Here is a 19,333-nt window from a genome sequence, read left to right as displayed (position 1 = left end):
TAAAATGTAGCCGTGTGTGTATGATATGATGAGTGTAAGTGTCTCCGTTTTAATTTTTGTCTTGAAACCCTACAGTTTTGGGTTGTTATTAAATGTGGGAATTCTCAGTCTTTGTGTTGCCTATTTGTTGTTGTAGGTCGCCCTCCGATGGAAAAAGTAATAAGCGCATCCTCTCCCTATCAATATCATTGTTCTTGGGATGGAAACAATACTACAGGAAGTACTATCGGTCGGGCTGGCATTAAAAGAACAGTGAAAAGTCGGTCATTACTTGATACTTCAAAATTTGATCAGAAAAACCTGAATGGATTTGTCTTTAAATCTTTTTACTTTTGAAGGGGACGGGATATAAAGTTTTCTAATAGATTGAAAGGCAGCAATAAACGGAATACCACAAAAGCGTGACTATTTTTTATAGTTTATTTTTTCTAGAATCGTAATGGTTTTCAAGAATCGTTTTGCTCAGGGTGTTTGATCCTAAATCTGTTTTGGAAGGCTATTTCATAAAGCTAAAAATATGCAATTATCAATGCCATTTTAATGCTGTATTTTTAGATATCGTACACCGTTTATTAACTATAGCTAAAAACAATATGATTTCACATACAGCATGAGTAATAATAAAAATACCTAATTCAAGTTTTCAATATTTCAATTCAATATTGCAGGATATATTTCAGCTTTTCATTTGTCCTATCAAAAATTAATAATATTTTCATTTAATGTATTAAAACAGACTTTTTCCCACTGTGTCGCCCACTTGTAAAACTACAACTCCCAGAATACCTCCGAAGGTCTTCCAGGTCAGAGTTTAAAGTTCAATCCCCGGACTTGAGCAGCAGCGGTATTACGGAGCTTCACAGTCCACAGGCCTGCCTGATAGGTAAATAGCTGTCAAGTCCATCAAAAAAGAACAAACAAACCGCTGTACTGTACTGTTGATGTACAATAATCGAACCGGACAGCCAGTAAAATGGTGACAGAATAAGAGCTGAGCTGTTGACTTTTCTATTAATCTTGGATTTCGAGAGAAGAGGGCTATGTTTGTGCAGGAGGAGAAGATTTTTGCAGGGAAGGTGCTGAAAATCCATATTTGCACCATGGAGGGGGCAGAGTGGTTGGAAGAGGTAACCGAGGACACCACCATTGAAAAACTCAAGGAAAAGTGCTTGAAACACGTATGTCTTCCTGTTGTTTCTTATGTTATTTGAATGTAATTAAACGCAGATCGTCAGGACAGCAGTAGCCAGGACGTTATCGGGACAGTGACTGAATTTCACGGTAGGCCTGTTAGAACTGTCATACTCCGGTATTTATAGAAGAGCGCTTGTCTAGGCTATTTATAATTTAATTTACGCGTCGACCTAACACGGTAGTTTTTTCCCCCCCAAAATTGTCATAGCTCCTCTTCCTTCTCGTAATGTTTGCAAGCTGATCTGTTTTCTTTAAATGTAACGCTTCTTGCCCATATCATTTACAACTTGATAGGTTTTAGGTGTCTTGTTGCTTGTTTTATTTATATTTGCACATTGCCGTTGTCCTAGCCACTAGTATCATCAGCCGGTTAACATTACCGCCTCTTAACTGCCTCAACGACGAATAAAAACAGAGCGAAACGATTTTTTGCATGTTGTATTTTCAGTATACTCTATATGAAAATCTTAATAGAATAGTATTTTCCCAGTTGGTGTAATAATTCTTGATTTGATTTGTTGTCGTTTTCCTCCATTTCATTCTTAGCTAGAAAGAATGTCTTTTTGTTTTACTAATATTGGACGTTTAGTGTGTATTCTGTATAGATGCACTAAATTAGTTTTAGTGTGTATTCTGTATAGATGTAACTTCATTTTAATCGTTTTGCTAATTTCAACAAAAGATGAACCAGAAGACACAAGTGCAGTTAAGGTTTGGAGGTGCTTTTAAAACCAATAACAGGAGAGTTGTGGGAGTATGGAACATGCTTCCCAGCCATGTTGTTGAAGTCAATATCCTGGCTTCTTTCAAGAAACAGCTTGTCGAGATCCTTGAAGTAATTAATAAACTGCCAGCTAAATAGCTGGCCAAATAGCCTCGTCTTATCTGTGACCTGTCATAAGTGTTACGATCTTAACATTTCGATTTTGCAGTGGTTCTGTTGTGGGGAGGTGGTATGCATTGTTGCCTCACTGCACTGGGGCCCTAGATTCACTTCTGGATCTGGGGTGCTGTGTGTATGGAGTTTGTATGTTCCACCTCTACCTGTGTGCCTTTCGTTCCGCAGTCCAAAATCGTACTGCTCGGTTAATAGGGTTCTGGGAAAACTGTCCCTGGTGCGAGTGTGTGTCTTGTGTGTGTGCGCCCTGTGATGGACTGGCGTCCTGTTGAGGATGTACCCTGCCTTGCTCTTGTTGCTGACCTGCATAGGCTCAGGTTCCCCTGCAACCCTGAATTGGATGAAGCAGTTAGAAAGTAGATGGATGTGTGGATTTCGGTTGTCACTAGTTTCTGTATATGAAAGTTGTTTTAAACTTGTCAGAAGCAAGAGAGTTACACATTTCTTTTTTTCTTCTTTGCTCTAGTATGTCCATGGGAGCCTAGAAGACCCTAAGACTGTGACTCATCACAAACTGATCCATGCTGCTTCAGAAAGAGTCCTAGCAGACACTAAAACTGTAGTAGAGGAGAATATTAAAGATAAAGGTAAGTAGCTTTGAGTGGAAGAGGAGTTACGGGTTAAAGTTTGTGGGAGTCTTATCCAGTTTATCCAGCCATGCTGTTGAAGCATATATCTTGGCTTCTTTCAAGAAATCACCAGAATGGGGTCCTTGGGTCATTTAAATATTTACTACCAATTGCCTAGATGGGCTGAAAACCATTTGTATCTCATAAAGATATTTCATAATTCATCCTCTTTTTATTGTGATTAATTTCAATGATTATTTTGGCCTCATGTACAATATGTAATAATGAAATATCTTGAGGCTGACACATTCAGAACTAAAAATGAGGAAGGTTTTAATGTTATATTTAGTATCTTACTAAGGTTGACAAACTCTCATTTAAGTTTTTGGAACTGAATACCACATCAATTAGCTACTGCTTCCGAATGACCTCCTGTTATTTGTAAGCAGTCTTATGGTCTTTCTTACGTTAGATAGTGGTACCATAATTCTGACTGGTAATATAATGCATAGTTTTGTATTGTACATTAGTGTGCTCATTAAGTTGTTTTTCACTTGCAGAAAAATGGGCTGGATGACTTTTTAAAGCAGTTATGTAGAAAGAGCTTGACAAACACCCAAGTGTAAAATAGTTTTCTTTTATTTTCCTTTTGTTGGATCAGTGTTCTTGGAATGTTCTGAAAACATCTGTTGGGGAAAAAAAAAGTACTATTTTTGAAAAATTGTTATAGAGTGTTTGCACCAAAAGAGACTGCAATGGTACAAAATTACATCTGAGGAGAATTTTCATCTGGTACCTTCTGTTATGGACCATTCTGTCTCCTCTCCTAGATGTCTTACTGTTAATAAAAAAGAGACCACCTCCTCCCCCACCGAAGATGACTGAAGTGTCTACAGAAGAAAAGGTAAAATATTTTAAATACCTAGTGAGAGGCTGACAAAATATTTTAATTTATAATAGCACAAATATTCCGGAATGAGCTGGGTAGAGGATGCATAGGAGGTTACCAAACACGCTCTTCTTTCAGTGCTGGAATATATGCTAATCCGATCATGCTTATTCGCTTTGGAGAGAGTTCACAGGGGTGTCAAATGCTAACAACCTCACACCAATACCTTGTAAAAGTTCACTCTGGCACCTTAAGTCAAAGAGGGAATTCAAACAAGAAACCAGTTTCATCTTCAAGTTGTATGTTTAATTTTTTATTACTATTTGTAGCAATTTTCATTTTTCTGCCTCTCTGTGAGGACTTTGTATATGCATAGTAAGAGATGTTGTCATGCCTATAGATTAATATCACTGCATTTTTAGATTACTGCTCAGGCTCAGTTTATTCTTCAGTGAGAAACACCTCCTGTTTTTCACATAAGAATTAATGAATTGTTACAAAACGGAATGCATCAGAATCTTAGCAAACCAATTCTGGATTGCAATTGTGAGTGCCCCTGAAGTCTCTCACAGCCAGTTTGCTAAACTGAACTTCCTTCAAAGTTTCATTATCTAAAACAAGAAATGTGCTGCACATACAGTATTTTGCAAAAACTTTCTGGTTATTTGGAATTTAGTTTCCGATTTATTTTGACTCAAACATTGACGGTAAACTGTGAAGTCAGAATTAATTTACTGTATTTTACAAACACGTGGCCATAATTGTGTCTCGTCAAAATGGCTGTTCATCTATGCATGATTGTGTGTAAAACATTTAGAGGTGTTCTAGTGCCATCTGTTGGTAGGTTAAAAGCAGCATTGCTGCAGTCAGAAGGGTTAATCGAAAATACATGAACCCTTTTGAATGGATCAGTTACCCTGTGTAACAGAGGAGGGAGACTGATTTCGTCTATAGCTGCTCCTGAGATGGAATTCCTTTGTGATGAAACAGCAACTATAAAAAGTGCCCAAGGCTTTGCAGGGGACCTATACCTTAAAGCAGGGGTCTCAAACTCATTTGCTATGGCAGGCCGGAGTTTAATTTCAGTGCACTTTAGGGAAGCCATTCATACTATAAATTATTGAAATCCTAGGCACAACCATTACCTCATATTATTTATTTGTGACGATTTGCATTTTTACTGTTTATTTTTAAAGATGATGCCTGCACTTTAAAATGGTGTTAATGTCGTTGCAGATTTTTCAATATTCAAATGTATTTAAAAAAGTGAAATATTATTTGCTAGATATCAGCAGCATTAAAAAACCCTATTGCTATTGCTCTTTGGCAACAGTTAAGGGTGCAAGTAAAGCAGTGTGACTTTCCATTCACTTCTACAAAGAAATATAAATTGCTTCACTTATCTTTGCACACACAATTTTATTTTTCTATTATGTTTTGGATAACATAATTACAAGACCCTCATTACCATATTCCAACATTTGCTTTTGAGTTAATGAAAAATCAGAACCTGTTTCTTGGAAGGGGAGTTTGGAGAAAGTGTGCACACAGGTTTTGTGGAGTCATTTTGTTCCAACGCTGTTTTTTTTCTGCAAAGACCCCCATCAGATGGTCTTGGTGGGATGGATGTGGCTGAAATTCCTGCGTGGAAAGAAGTGAACTCTTTTCCACCTTAGAAGGGACTTGAACTGCAGAACCACTGAAAAATGTGAATTCTCTTCCAACCCGGAATCCTTAACTTTTTTTTTTTAGTGCAGTAAAATTCTGCAGTAAGATACTGTAGACAATATTGACGTGTACATGAACTAACTAGAAAAAAGAAGGTTTTTAAATGGCTAAAGAGTACAGAAATTGCAGCATTCAGTCATTTGTAATCACCATTTTCTTGATATTTTATTTTGTGTGTCTGAAGTTCAAAAGATGAACTGAGTGGCCTCTCATTGGTAACCTTAGTTATGAATTCACAGCTACCTTGAATTCAAGTTACATACTGATTTAAGGTTTTCCATTTGATATTTATCTTAGCTTTTTATGAATCAATCCACTACAGTGCTACAAAAGCCAATGCACCAACCTAGAAGTATACATAATCTGAACCATGCATTTTCAAGCCATTGGTTTCTCCTCAGACGGCAAACCGAAAGAACAAACAGAATGTCTAAATACCTCAGAAATTGCCTGACAGCTACTGGAATTGAAATCACAGTTGGCTGCTGGGAGAGAGCAGGTTTGACCCAACGATGGCCAGGTTGTAGGGCACATTTTTCACTCTGATTGGTGGGCTTTACTCTGTGTCCAAGTCTGGCCCCTCTTGTGGCCCATTCTTGTCTTCTGAGTATGACCACTATTTGTAGTTCATTATCATCTGTCTTTCTTTTTAAATTTTACCCTGATTGTTGTCCATTTTGATCTTCTAGAAGAAACAGGAACAAAAAGCTCCAGACAAAGATGCCATCCTTAAAGCAACAGCAAACCTTCCTGTTCGCCATTCTGACCGAACAGTCGCACAACACAATATCCGAGATGTAAGTTTCCGCATGTTCATTTACTTTATGGGGATGTCACTGCAATATTTTAAGAACAGATTTATGTTTTCCACATTTTTCTTTGACATCTTGCACCAGGGGGTCTCATCTCAGTTCCTTTAGAAAACACACCAGAACCCTGTTAAAAGTATTACAATGCTTTTTTTCATTAAATTCAAAGACTTTTGAAGAGCAGCTTGGTGAGTTATCAAATTTAACTTTGCATTGTGCTTTATAGGTTACAGGTATGAGGTGTCTGTGCAATCCTTAACCATACAAACAAAAAAAATAGTACTAACATTTACAGAATGACAAGAAATGTTTTATAAATGATCTTATTAAAAATAACACTATAAATATTGCCCAAAACACAAAATATGTAGTTTTATTAGCTTCTAACTCCACTTGTATTCAGCTTCATCTGTAACTCAATTCCACCTGGTTTTGTCTTTAGACAAATTGTATGTTCTGAGATAAGACCACAGTCTGTGAAGTAATAAAGACCTTTGTTACAAAGTGTTTTTAAAGGTACAGTCTTTAAAGGGTAGTCTGTGTGACAGCTCAGTGAAAATAGCCTTTTCCTTTATTTCTTAAAGTCTCCTGAATTACATTATCAAGATTGAGTTGCAACTTGAAATTACTTGTCTGCATTTTGAAATAGTGACTATGCGCAAACACCACCTGCAGCTCCTTATGTTTTGGGTCTTAGATTTAGAGAAAAAATTCTCTCATTTGGTATACCTCACTGATTGTGTGCTCTTTGGAAATAAGAAGACAAAACACTGTGAGGTATAGCTGTTTTGAATTTGTTGCAGTTCCACTGCCTTTTCTTTTGTACTCTTCTGTCAAAGATGCTGACAGGTTTCATGTCTTCAAGAAAAGCAGAAGATATAAACCCAGATAAATTGTTCAGTCTGTTTTTTTATTGAGGATTTGAAGATTAATATAACTGTTTTTGTATTTAACTGTATAAATAAGCTAGAATATTGAACATATGTAATAGCTGGGTGGTATTACTTTACATTTCTTTCCAGTGTGCCTTACCTTTTTTGGTAATTTTGTTGAAACTCAGCACTGAATCCTTTCTGTTTTTCTTTTTACTGTCATGGAAATGCAAGGCAGTACCCTTTTTTGGACATAAAAAGGTTTGTTTCAAATTAATTACTTTCAACAGTTTATAAGTAAAATGTACTCTCTGTACATAAATTATGTTTATATAATGGAATCTTTCAGTTTTATTTTCAATATAGATACAAGTATTTTTTTACATTAAGGACACACCTAATTTAGTGAATTCGAGAGCAGTAGAAGAAAACACTAATGTGAGTGAACACCGAGTAGAGAAACTGTGTATTTTAATATTATCTCTTCATTAAGCAAGACTGAAACTGGGTAATATGAAAAAGAATTGGAATTCTGTAGCTGGAATACATTGTGCTCTCTGGATTGTCAGATGAATGTAAATATTCGACTGTGGCAATGTTACCCCTTGATCTCTATACAGTTAATACAGTTAATCCTAAATATACCACCACTATTGGTATCAGGAGGAGTTTTTTAAGGAACTGAATGGAGCACAATACAGTTTCATGGGAAGATGGATGGATGTTTGCCTATTATGCCTTCTGGCACATAGGGACAGCAACATCCTGTTGCTGTTACCATAACATTTGGTTTTTATGGGACAGGGTTGTTAGCCTTGTGCCCAACTTCCAACATGGAGGACCTGATGCCTGATGTGGGACATGAACCTACTACCCTGAGATTATGCGTTTCATGCTCTACCAACAGAGCTAGCCGGGGTGCTTCATGGAAAGAGTTAGATTAAAATAAAGGGAGAATACTAGATATTTGAAACCTGCAAAGTAAACATCCTGGGAAGACTTCCTGCAGGGATACTAAATGTGTCCTTTCATGCTGTACTAGTTACTTCTTTACTGCTTAATAATTTGAGCTCTTTGTAGGTAGACTCCAAGGTTTGTGAAGTATTCAATTTGCAAACATCATTAACTGAAACTGCTTGGAAAATGTTTCTATGCAACAATTTTCTTACACAGAGTTCTTATGGGGCTCCCCTGTGGCTCAACAAACACAGGCTCTTTCTCAGCACGCAGTTTAAGACCCTGTAAGATCCTGCTCACCTCTAAGGCAAGCTTGCAGCACAAAGGTGAATGTGAAGCACAGGTGTAGGGCAGACTCATGCCCACCAGTCCTCTTTCCTCTTTTGTGGGTGTAGGAGTTATTAACCACGTTTTGAGAAGTTATAAAAAAAGAATCGGTGACAGTTCTTTACCTGCAAAAAAAAAAAAAGCCAAGCCTTGTTTTGTGAAAATCCATCATCATGCGTCTTTACAGTCTGTGGACTAAAGCTGATAAAATCATGTTACTGCCTTTAACCAAGAAGATACAGACTTTTAATAGACCGTTTTTTTCTTAACAGAGATTTGTGTCATATGGATTTGCAGGTTTTTAAGGAAATGTAAAAGCTGCCTAGATACAGGTAGATTTATACATTCTAAATGTGTACGTTATTGGTTTAATATGCCTAAAAAATATACACAATTTGTTAATTTACAGAGAATTAGGTCTCACTTTAACACGCTTGGCCACGCTCTGAAACAGGCCACTGTTCAAGATAACATACTCTGCAAGTACTCAGTTGCCCTGGGATAAATAGAGTAACTTGGGTGACACACAGGCAGCTGGGCAGTCTTTGTGTTTTTTCAGCCACTGTTTACCTCCATCATCTCATGTTGATTAAATCCATCTATAAAATGTCTGCATTACTTTAGTCTGTTATATTTATCAATCTTAAATAAAATCAATAAAACATTAAAACTAAGAAACAAAAATTCAGTACAAAGAATTTTTAAATAAAACTTTATTTTAAAGTTGTTTTAAGAGAACAACCATTTGACAAATTTAATTATGTAATGAGTTTTCAAAACCGTGAACAATCTGGCTGTCACTATGAAGCAATACGTTCTCTGTAATGACACAAAATTACTGCTAAAAACACAAAACTTATTTCAGTGCCCTATATTCTAGGAGATTCTGTTTAGCTGGACATTGAAGACACTATAAATAAATTGATCCCTGGAGCACAACTTAGAGGAGGTTTTGCTTAACTCATTGTTACTGGTAATGAAGTTTAAGTAATAAGAAATGCTTTATAGATGTAAACCCTCCCGATTTTGAGGATCAAAAAGCTCAAAACAATTTATTTGTTCATTCTGCTTTCCTTTTGTATTACTATATAAAACCAGACATTTTTTTTCTTTTGCATTGTTGGGGTGGATGCTAGTCTACTGTAATACTAGTTAATGCAACTGCATTTAAGGCCAGTTCCAGTAAGAGCCAGATTTACTGTTATATTGCTTAGCAGTTTTGCAACTCACCCATTAAACGAAACAAGTAGCTTCTTGCAATAGTGTATTTTTTTTTTTTGAAGTTAACCTACAGTACACAAAAAGTAGGCTTTGGTAAAAAGAAAGTCTTTGAATGTGTGATTTCTACTGTTTTTGAAATTTAGAGCAATGTCAGATGAGTAATCCGATGGTGGAGTCTCTGTCAACATGAATTTGTGATGATTCAGTTTCAGACAGAACTCAGGAAAATCCTTGTCTCTCTCATTGAAGTGGCACAGAAGCTACTGGCACTTAACCCTGATGCTGTAGAATTATTTAAGAAAGCCAATGGTAAGAAATGTAATTTTACTTTGTTTTATTAAAGGTACTCGCACACAGATGTAAAAACTGGAGTTTATTAATCATAGGTCTGTTAATGACATGACAGAGTGAGGTTTATACTATATTGTATGTGATTGTACCCTTAATATTCCGTAAAAGCTGATCTTGTCTATTTCTCTTCATGATTGAAAGCTGATGTTTTTGATTTTGAGCCTAATAATTCAAAGTACTGTACAAGATTGACTCTGTAATAATCATTATGAAAAGCAAGAATGCCAACAAAATGATAGTTTGCAAATGATCAAAATTGTATATTTTTTAAAGTAATAAAAGTAGAAATATTTTTTATTTTAAAAATGTGGAAAAAACTAGATAAAAACCCGAAACATTTTCAGGCTGAACAGGTCCTAAATTAAAATGGACTAGAAGAACAAAACTTCTGCTCCACAGCAGTAATTTTTTTTCTCTTGCCTTTTACTTTCAAGCAGGGAATTAACTCCTCCTTGTTCTCTTGAGCTTTATTACATGTGAAAATATGACAATAAAATAGTATCTAAAATTCCTGAACATACAGTATATGTCAGCAGCATCACCTTGCTTTAACCTTGCTAAGGTGTAAAAACAGTAAGGGATGACAGCAGAAACACATTGTTTCAAAATGCATATTTAAAGCCAGATCCTCCTTTTGTGCCGATAGAAGTAGTGATTTTCCTGCCTGTCTGCCTCTGTAGCCATGTTGGACGAAGACGAGGAGGACAGAGTGGATGAGATGGCCCTCCAGCAGCTTACCGAAATGGGCTTCCCTGAGAGCCGAGCAGTCAAAGCCTTGCGTTTAAACCAGTGAGTATGTTTTAAACCCCTCCGGGTGTTAAATATTTAACCATGCATCTGCAGCTTATGTTTAGTGTGCGCAAACATTGTAAAGCCTTCATCTTGCTGCCAGGAGTAACATTCTATATTTGAAATATAGAATAAATGTATTGATACAGCTAAGGGGCTTAACAGGGAAATCAGCAGTTGAACCCACGCAGTTGAAATATTCTTCATATCAAATTGAAAAATGAGCATTTTCTTCAGCATTTTTTTCGTTAAATGACAAATGAGCTGATGTTTTGCCTTGTAAAATCTATGGCATTTGCAAGGAAGGGATGGCGCATTTCAGTGCCATTAAGGCCAGAATATTTCAGGTTGTACAACTATGTTTCACTTACCAATTTATGAAGACCTGAAAGAATCAAGTGACTTGACTTGTTGACCCAATAATCAGTTCAGTTTAGTTAGTAAGAATAGACCTGGACTGAAACCCACAGGATCCAGTGCCCTTTTGATCACTGGAATTGCCTGTTTCCAGTATAAAGGACAGTGCTACAGGCAGTCTGGTTTTTATGCAAGTTAGAATCTTCATTTGAAAACTGTAATACAGAAGAATGGACAGACAACAGGTAAGGGCAGGTCGGACTTTCACAATGAACAGTGAAACACTAACCAGAGGGCAGAGTGGAAACTGCATTAAAGTACAGACACTTCTTTACCCAAAGGGGTTATGAAAGTATGGAACAAGTTCCTCAACCATATTTTTGAAGCTGACACCCTGGTTTCTTTTCAAGAAACGCCTTGATGAAATATTTGGATCAGTGTGCTCGTGTTCCAGGATTCTCTAGTCCCTGATCAATGCAAAGGGCTTCCTGTGCCTGTCTGTTCGCAGCATGTCAGTGACGCAGGCAATGGAGTGGCTGATAGAGCATGTGGATGACCCCACGGTCGACGCCCCCCTGCCAGGCCAGGAGACTGCAGGCGCAGCAGCTCCTCCTGCTGGCACCAGCACTGCAACTGCTAGGGCACCTTCGGAATCCAACGCTGAAGACTCCAAGCAAGACGAGCTTACCGAAATCTTCAAAAGGATTCGCAGGAAAAGAGAGTTCAGGCCTGACTCACGGGTGGGTCTCTTACCGATGTCCTCTTGTGCCTTTTTGTCAAAACATTAGAGCTTAACTAGTAAACAAAATGTCTTTCATTTAATTCTGTTTGCTGTATTTCTGAGTTAGTAGTTGTTCTGATAAAGTTATAAATGCAATCTGCCCAATCAACTCAGTTGACTGCTACTGGGTAAGTGATCTGAGGATCCATCTGGCCATTTCTTGAAGGAAGCCAGTGTGTCAGCTTTGATAACATTCTGAGTCTGAGAAGCTCCACAGCTGTGCACTCCACATATACACATTTTTGTCAGTTAAACAGTTTAGTTAAAAATTTGCTTTTATCATTCTTTTTCTTTCAGGCTGTGATTGCACTAATGGAAATGGGATTTGATGAAAAAGAAGTCATTGATGCTCTGCGAGTTAATAATAACCAGCAAGATGCCGCTGTAAGTTTTGAAAACATTTTGCAGCAAGGGCTAAAGACGCATGCAGTCATTGGGCTTCATGAGTAAGGCAGCCCAAACTGTGCAACCTCAGTGGCTTTCCCAAAGGCAAGCTTTTAGTTAGTATGACTTGCTTTGATCTGAGATTAATCAAGACTCGATCTTCGTGTTGCTGACTCCACTGGTAAATACAGTGATTGGCTATTTGTTGACTACGTCCAATGATTTAAATAGGAATAATGTACCATTGTGTAGTATGTACATTTGTTTGCAGAAATGGGAAAAAAATATTTTTCTTTTTCTGTGCACAACCCTGTGAGTTCTCATAAATTTGAGTGATTTTGCAGCAGTTATATTTTTGTTGTTAGGTGTCAAACCTTACGAAGGCTCAACATTGTATTTCTCCTGTTTTTTGAGGTGTGGAATTAACCTTTACTTGTTCCTTAGCAGCCAACACACTGACACAGCTCCTCACTTGAGCATCAGAAATTAGTGAATAATGGTTTCCCATTAATTAGGGCGTTAATTGTTCTTTATGCCACCATCTAAATCCATTATACCTGCATTGAACTAGTTGAAGAGTGTAGTCTGTAGTACTTTTCTGATATGGACAAATTTAATTTTAAAATTTGTAATTTGAAGTTACTGTCATTCCACTAACCTGCTCTGATTTTGATTTCCCAGTGCGATTGGCTATTGGGAGACAGGAAGCCATCTCCGGAGGATTTGGACAAGGGCATTGACACAAACAGCCCTCTGTTTCAGGCAATTCTGGAGAACCCCGTCGTCCAGCTGGGACTCACCAACCCGAAAACACTGCTAGGTTTGTAAAGCTTAGTCGTCGTTTGCCGTTGAGGAATATTCTGCGATGTGAAAAATCGGTGCTTTTGCAGTGACTGTGTTTGGAGGTGAGGGGAGTGATTTTTGTTTTCTTTAATCAAACATTTCTTTGTTTCCGTAGCATTTGAAGACATGCTGGAGAACCCTTTAAACAGCACACAATGGATGAATGATCCCGAAACCGGGCCGGTGATGCTACAGATATCTAGAATCTTCCAGACACTAAATCGCACATAGGGTCTACCTTCAGTCAGGGCAAGCACCGCTGCTCCGCCTCTGAAGAGTGCAATAGATTCTAGACAGACTCTGTCTAGTGTGAAAGCTTTGAACTGCTCTCACTGAGCACAACAAACAGATCACCTCTGTTTATAAGGGAAATGTGTGTGTAGCTGTGACTTGAATTCCCTTTTGCCTTGCAGACTTAGTACTAGTGGAGGTGTGATGTGGAGTGTTAGTAAGAGATTGAAACTAGGATTGACATAAAATGTGCAAATGCTGCATAACTATATCTATTTATAATACAGGAGAACACTTGTAAAAACCAACATAAGCATTGTTTATGTTTTAATAAGAACAATATCAGGTTGTTAAATCATTTTTAATTTAAATTTTCAGTGTTAAAGTGACATTTGGTTATCCCAAAAAAGTTTACACTTCCAAAACATGTTGTTTTGTATGTTTTTGTTAAGGTCTTTAATTTAAAATACCAGACTTAGAAAACTATTCCCAAATTGCTACATTTCACCAAAAAAAGGAAATGATTACAGTACGACGTCAATAGCTTTGTCTTTTTTATCCTTCTTTCTTTTTGCACTGTTGCATGGTAAGAGAAAACGGTCAGAGACTTTTTGTGGGGCAGTACAGTACTGGCAGACGAAAAGGAGTCTAATATGTAAAAAGCAATATCATTCCTTTTAGAAAAGAATTATTAAAAATGGAATACAGTGCACTGACAAAATGCTTTTGGGCTCAGTTATAATGGTTACATACCCTAGAGACCTTGGCTTTACCAAACACCACTGGTTGACACATAGTAGCTGTCACCTTTATGACATTAATACCTAATACAGGTGACACTGTAGTGGGCTGTTGCAGACATATCTACTGTGTTTCACAGGCTTTTTAATTTAAACTATTATCTATGATTTTTATCAGAGTTATGCTTTGCCTGTGTTTTGACTTGGTCAACACAGAGGATTAATTCATTGTCCCAACACATACATGGGAACTACGCTCTCTGAGCTTTCTGTGTGGGCATTTTGTGTGGCACAACAAAATAATGATTAGAATCGCTTCCTTCTTCTGTAAGCCAACATAAATCTTCCCTCAAATACCGTGGAAAATATTAAATTTGTCTTAAAATCTTTGTTTTCTGGGATGCGGGGTGGAAAGACCTTTTCATGTTCGGATTGCATAACAGGAAATCAAGGTAGAATCTTTTCTGGAGACCCATTTCCTTAGAGCATACAATCTATGGGCATTTCTTAATGAGCTCACAAATATATATTGAAGAGTACTGTTCTCAAAAGAAAGGCAGACATGCTATGACCCCTCACGATGTAATCTTCACTAAAACCTTTCTCAAAAGGTTAACTGGCTTCAGAATAAGTTCTTCTGTTTTACAGGAAAAGCACCCTAAACATACCTTCAGAGTGAATTGAATGTGGGGTGCACTGTATCTAAGTGATGTGATATTTTGTACCCTGTAGTGTGTAGCTATGAATTTTTGCATACTCTATGTGCCTGAAGTGAATTATGAATGATACTATGACATTTTCTATTTGAAAACCTTTTAGATTGGTTTTGTAGCTTATGAAAGTATGTATGTATGTCTGTTTCGTATGTTCCAGTCTTTCAATCTGTTGTGCAGTTGGTGGTTATGCTCCATGGGAGAAAAAAAAATGCACAGCACATTGTAGATCTTTATAGTCCCCTGTTTGTGTTTGTATTCTCTGTTTGTGTATTTTCGTTACTGTTTTATTTATGTTGCAGTAGGATGTTGTAATTCTTTTTTTGGTGAACGTTTTGGAAAATGGAATAAAATGCAGATCTGGGAGTTTTTACCAATGAAAAGCTGCTGATCATGTTGCGCTATTCCTGGAAACAGTGAAAAAATAAAAATGTTTGGAAATACTTAAAATTGAAACTTTTGAAGCCTGTTGTGGATAATGTAATATCCATATCGGGAAGGCTAAAGTTGTATTTTATAAGTGTCCTCTCTTAACACAAATGATATGTTCCCTATTGTGTGAACTAGCATAGGCTTTTGCTTTTATTTGGTGACCATCTGGTGCTTTTCTAAACTCAGATTAATAAGAACTTTACATGAAGATGCCCAAAAAAGATTGCAAAACATAAAAATGTAGTGTATATTTTAAACCTTTATTGCCAAAAAAAGCTTTATCTGATGTGATTTTGGTGTGGGGATTGGTTGCCCTATGATAACATGAATATTCATTCAGAATTTACGTTTCTTAGAGCTTTCAATTATTTGTGTTAAAACAAATGAATACTATTGGCTCTTTTAAACTGCAAAAATATATAAAAAGACGAGAGTTTTAGAGGTATAACATCAATATTTATTGAACTAGATACTTGGGTATTCCTATATTTTTCACTGTCTTTAAATCAATCCATTTTGTGGTCACTTACTGGTTTAAGCATTCAGTAATTTAGATTAGTGCCATACTAACTTTTCATGGTCACTATGCATCTACATTGAATTTTAAAATGTGGACTCTGTATACAAATCTGATTGTGTGTTGTTTTTAAGCATTCAGCTGTTATTTTTTCTGCTCAGGATTTATGGCTGATCAAGTGTCAGTGACTCATCAAGGCACTCAGTTTAGCCACAGTTTAAGCAGATAAAGATCATTAAAACAGATATTTTGTGCATGCTTTTACATTTTAGTAAAATTAAAAATGCCTTTTATGTGATTTTAGCTTATGGAATAGGTGGTTTAAAGATTGATTTTCTGAAGACTGTCATTGAAACATTTTGGCTGTAGTGGCTGTAGATCATTTTATGTCTTTTCAGCATGGTGATTAATTTCAGAACAAGTGAGTTTTGACTTTTTTAGGCCAAAGTATTTTTTGCCATTTGTGCTCTAGACTTAATCATATAAATATAATCAAAAACTATAAATGGGAAAAATGTACAAGGATTTAATTTGTAATTACTATACAGTAAATTGTTTTATTAACAAAATGGTTTAGAGTTGAATGTTATTGTTGAGATTGAAGCTGTCGGCTTCAATTTTAACACTTGGCATAACAGTTTTTCTGTTACAGTAGATACCTTGTGACATTAGTCTTTCTCAGTTACTAATTGTTGTGATGTGTAAGAGCCCCCATACCATACTGTACTTCTCAGACTACACTTCAGATCTGTTCACACAGTCTTGATTAGTTTTACGTTAGTTCTGCATCCAAAGCTATATTGGCAGGCAAGATGTGTCCACACCTACATTTACGTAAGATTGCAGTCTTATGAAATAAAAACTCTTATTGGCATGCTTGACTTGATTTGCTTCCAGATACATTCCCTGTATCCAGCTCCTTTTTTCAAACCACACCTATCTCTAGCATTCCTTGGTTCTACTCTTCCGTGATGCGGGAGTACAAATCAAGTATAGGGCAGACAAGAAGAACATGTGAAAGAAGCAAGTGCCTCTGTGACAGTAAATTCTGGGTTTTTTTCTTCATGTGTAAATGCAGAATTCTGATGCGGAACCTAAATATTAATGTGATTAAGATAGAAACTATGAAGGATTGGCACTTAATTGTGTTATTTGTTTTATTCTTCGGAGGCTTTTGTATAAAATTAGTTTGATACACAATGGCATTTTATTCTTTTAGAATCATTATTAAGGCTTTTAGAATGACATGCCAGTTACTTGAAAAGAACAATGGCTTGGTGGTTGAGTCTATGAAGAGTTTTGTCTTTTGATACACAAGAGTCAAACCGCTACAGGGTGCAGAGGTGCCCTGCAGTATTTTTGCTTTTGCCTGTAAATTTGGTTTGTTTGATATTGACTGACTGTTGTCATTTTCTGCATTTTTGTGCTATTCTTTTATGGCGTTACTCAATTGTATAGTTCTCTTTTTCTGACAGAACTAGGAAACAACACTCTCTTAACTTTTTAACCTAACGTGGAATTGAAGAGAATCCCGTTCTTAAACTGAAGCCATATCTACAGCAAAGGTGTTTATTCCTTGCTAGTCTGTCCATCCCAGCATCCAGAGTTTAGAACCCAGGGCTGGGGGAATTTGAGAAATATTTAAAAAGGCAAACTGTTAAACGAGTCTTTAACTAATGCACTGTTAGGCATGAATCCTAAACTTTTGACAGCTTTTTGAAGCCAGTAGGCACTTAAGTGGTACTGTAGGTAACCTATGCAATTTTTACTTTTATCAAAAAGCCTTCATGGCTTCAGACGTTTTTATTTCAATGCCGCATATTTTAGATATAGTGGAAATTGCTTCCTTTGAAATAAATGTGAACATTAAAATATCATTACGTGGCGGTCAGTGTATATAGAGAATTCCTGGTGCTTACTGCATTTTTAATGAAGTTTTTTCCTCCTGTTAAAGAACTTGTTTCTTAATGTACAAAACAAGTACATCGCATAAATGTAAGGTGAAAAAACCAAAGCTAATATTTCAGGCTTAGTAAAAATGATCTTTTTATCATAGAAAATAGGTATATACTATATGCTGGGGAATTTAATAATCCTAAAACAGCAGCCATTTTTAAAAAGCAAAAGAAAAACTGACAGACATTAGGAAATATTTCGCATTAGAGTACACTTAATTTTTTATAATAACTGTGAGCCTACCATTTAAGTATGACATTAATGTAGCCGCAAGAAAAAATATGCATTTTAATGGAGAAGATGTGGGACATCACATATAGTTCTTATTTGTCATGCCTATGAAATCTAACATTTGCTGTATCTGATTGCTTGGAACAGGTAAGCCAAGTCAGCTCCTCTGATTTTAAAAGATTGTTCTAATTATGTAAGTGAAGAAGAATCTTCACATCTGCAAAAGATGCTAAGTGTTTCAATTAAACTCAACTGAATGCCTATAGGTCTGTTATTAAAACTGTGATTTTGGTAGGGGCTGTATGTGTCAACGCTGCTTAACAGTGAGAGTTCAGAAATGGCTGCAATATTTAAACTTGAATCAGCGTGTATGGTGTTATGAAAATAACACTTTTCAAAATGGTATAATCAGATAAAATGGCAACTGTACACATTTTTGTGACAGTGTCATTAACATTTTAAACTAAACTTCGTCTTATCAGTGTGATTCAACCTGTTTTACCACAGTTATTCTCTCCAGTAGGTCTGTGCACTGAGTGTACTCTGCATCAGTGTACTTGCCCATGTGACTTGTCACTGTCTTGCATTGATGGAATCTTCTGATTGTTCACTCCTCACCTGTAGAAATGTGCAAAGCGTTGTGCACATGAACAATACTACTTGTTTGTTTATTACAAATAATAAAAGCAAATTTGAAAGTACAGCTCGTTGATGTGTATTGTGCTCTAGGTTATCATGTGACCTTTGGTAAGATGGGATTGATCTTTATAAATGAATGGTGGGTTTGTGCACCAGTCATATCAACATGCAACTCACAATTGGCAGCCCACTGAAGCTCAGCAGGTGTGAGCCTGGTGAGTACCTGGATGGGAGACCACCTGGGAAAAACTAAGGTTGCTGCTGGAAGAGGTATTAGTGGGGCCAGCAGGGGGCGCTCACACTTGTGTGGGTCCTAATGCCCCACTATAGTGATGGCGACACTAAACTGTAAAAAGGCCATCTGATAAGACGTAAAACTGAGGTCCTGACTCTCTGTGTCATTAAAAATCCCAAGAGTGTTTCTTGAAAAGAGTAGGGGTGTTACCCTGGCATCCTGGCCAAATTTCCCATTGGCCTTTACCAATCATGGCTTCCTAATAATCCCCATCTATAAAAAATGCATTTATCACTCTGTTCACCTCCACACTGTTAGCTGGTATATGGTGAAACGGTGTCCCCATTGTGCTTTTAGTCAGTATCCTGAAGGGAATTCTGTAAGGAATTATTAATTGTAATGCAGTAAAGCATCATTTCTACCAACACAAACAGCACTGGTTTGCAAAAGGCTTGGTTGCAAAAGGCTTCCTTCATTGTATTTCAACATGTTTTTCAAAGTCTGCTTTCGTGTCTGATTTGAGTACCATACACAAAATGTGAGCAAATACAAATTGGTAAGGGTGTTTCAGTAATGCAAAACTACTAGTACCAGGGCTAGCTGAACACAGATTATTTGGTTCAAGTAGGTAGCTGTGTCAGCATGCGTAGGTTGCAAAGGAACAAGTAAA

At 36.8% G+C, this 19,333-nt stretch overlaps 1 protein-coding gene across 2 annotated transcripts; it reads left to right on the top strand.

Moving 5' to 3' along the window:
- Nucleotides 1-812: 812 nt before the first annotated feature.
- On the top strand, nucleotides 813-18,490 carry ubac1 (UBA domain containing 1). Of its 2 annotated transcripts, XM_088614643.1 has the most exons (11): nucleotides 813-1,178; nucleotides 2,559-2,679; nucleotides 3,492-3,565; nucleotides 5,968-6,075; nucleotides 7,194-7,220; nucleotides 9,671-9,773; nucleotides 10,496-10,604; nucleotides 11,470-11,701; nucleotides 12,040-12,126; nucleotides 12,808-12,946; nucleotides 13,085-18,490. In XM_088614643.1, the coding sequence occupies exons 1-11, from the start codon at nucleotides 1,041-1,043 to the stop codon at nucleotides 13,198-13,200; spliced, it is 1,254 nt and encodes a 417-aa protein (XP_088470769.1). In that variant the 5' UTR covers nucleotides 813-1,040; the 3' UTR covers nucleotides 13,201-18,490. The 2 variants fall into 2 exon arrangements, with proteins under 2 accessions (XP_088470769.1, XP_088470771.1); XM_088614645.1 differs by lacking the exon at nucleotides 7,194-7,220.
- The last annotated feature ends 843 nt before the right edge of the window (nucleotides 18,491-19,333 follow it).

Source organism: Lepisosteus platostomus, chromosome 21 (assembly GCF_059453375.1).
Source record: "Lepisosteus platostomus isolate fLepPlt1 chromosome 21, fLepPlt1.hap1, whole genome shotgun sequence".
NCBI lineage: Eukaryota > Metazoa > Chordata > Actinopteri > Semionotiformes > Lepisosteidae > Lepisosteus > Lepisosteus platostomus.
Note: the sequence above shows the minus strand (reverse complement) of the source record. Positions and strands in the feature narration are given on the sequence as shown.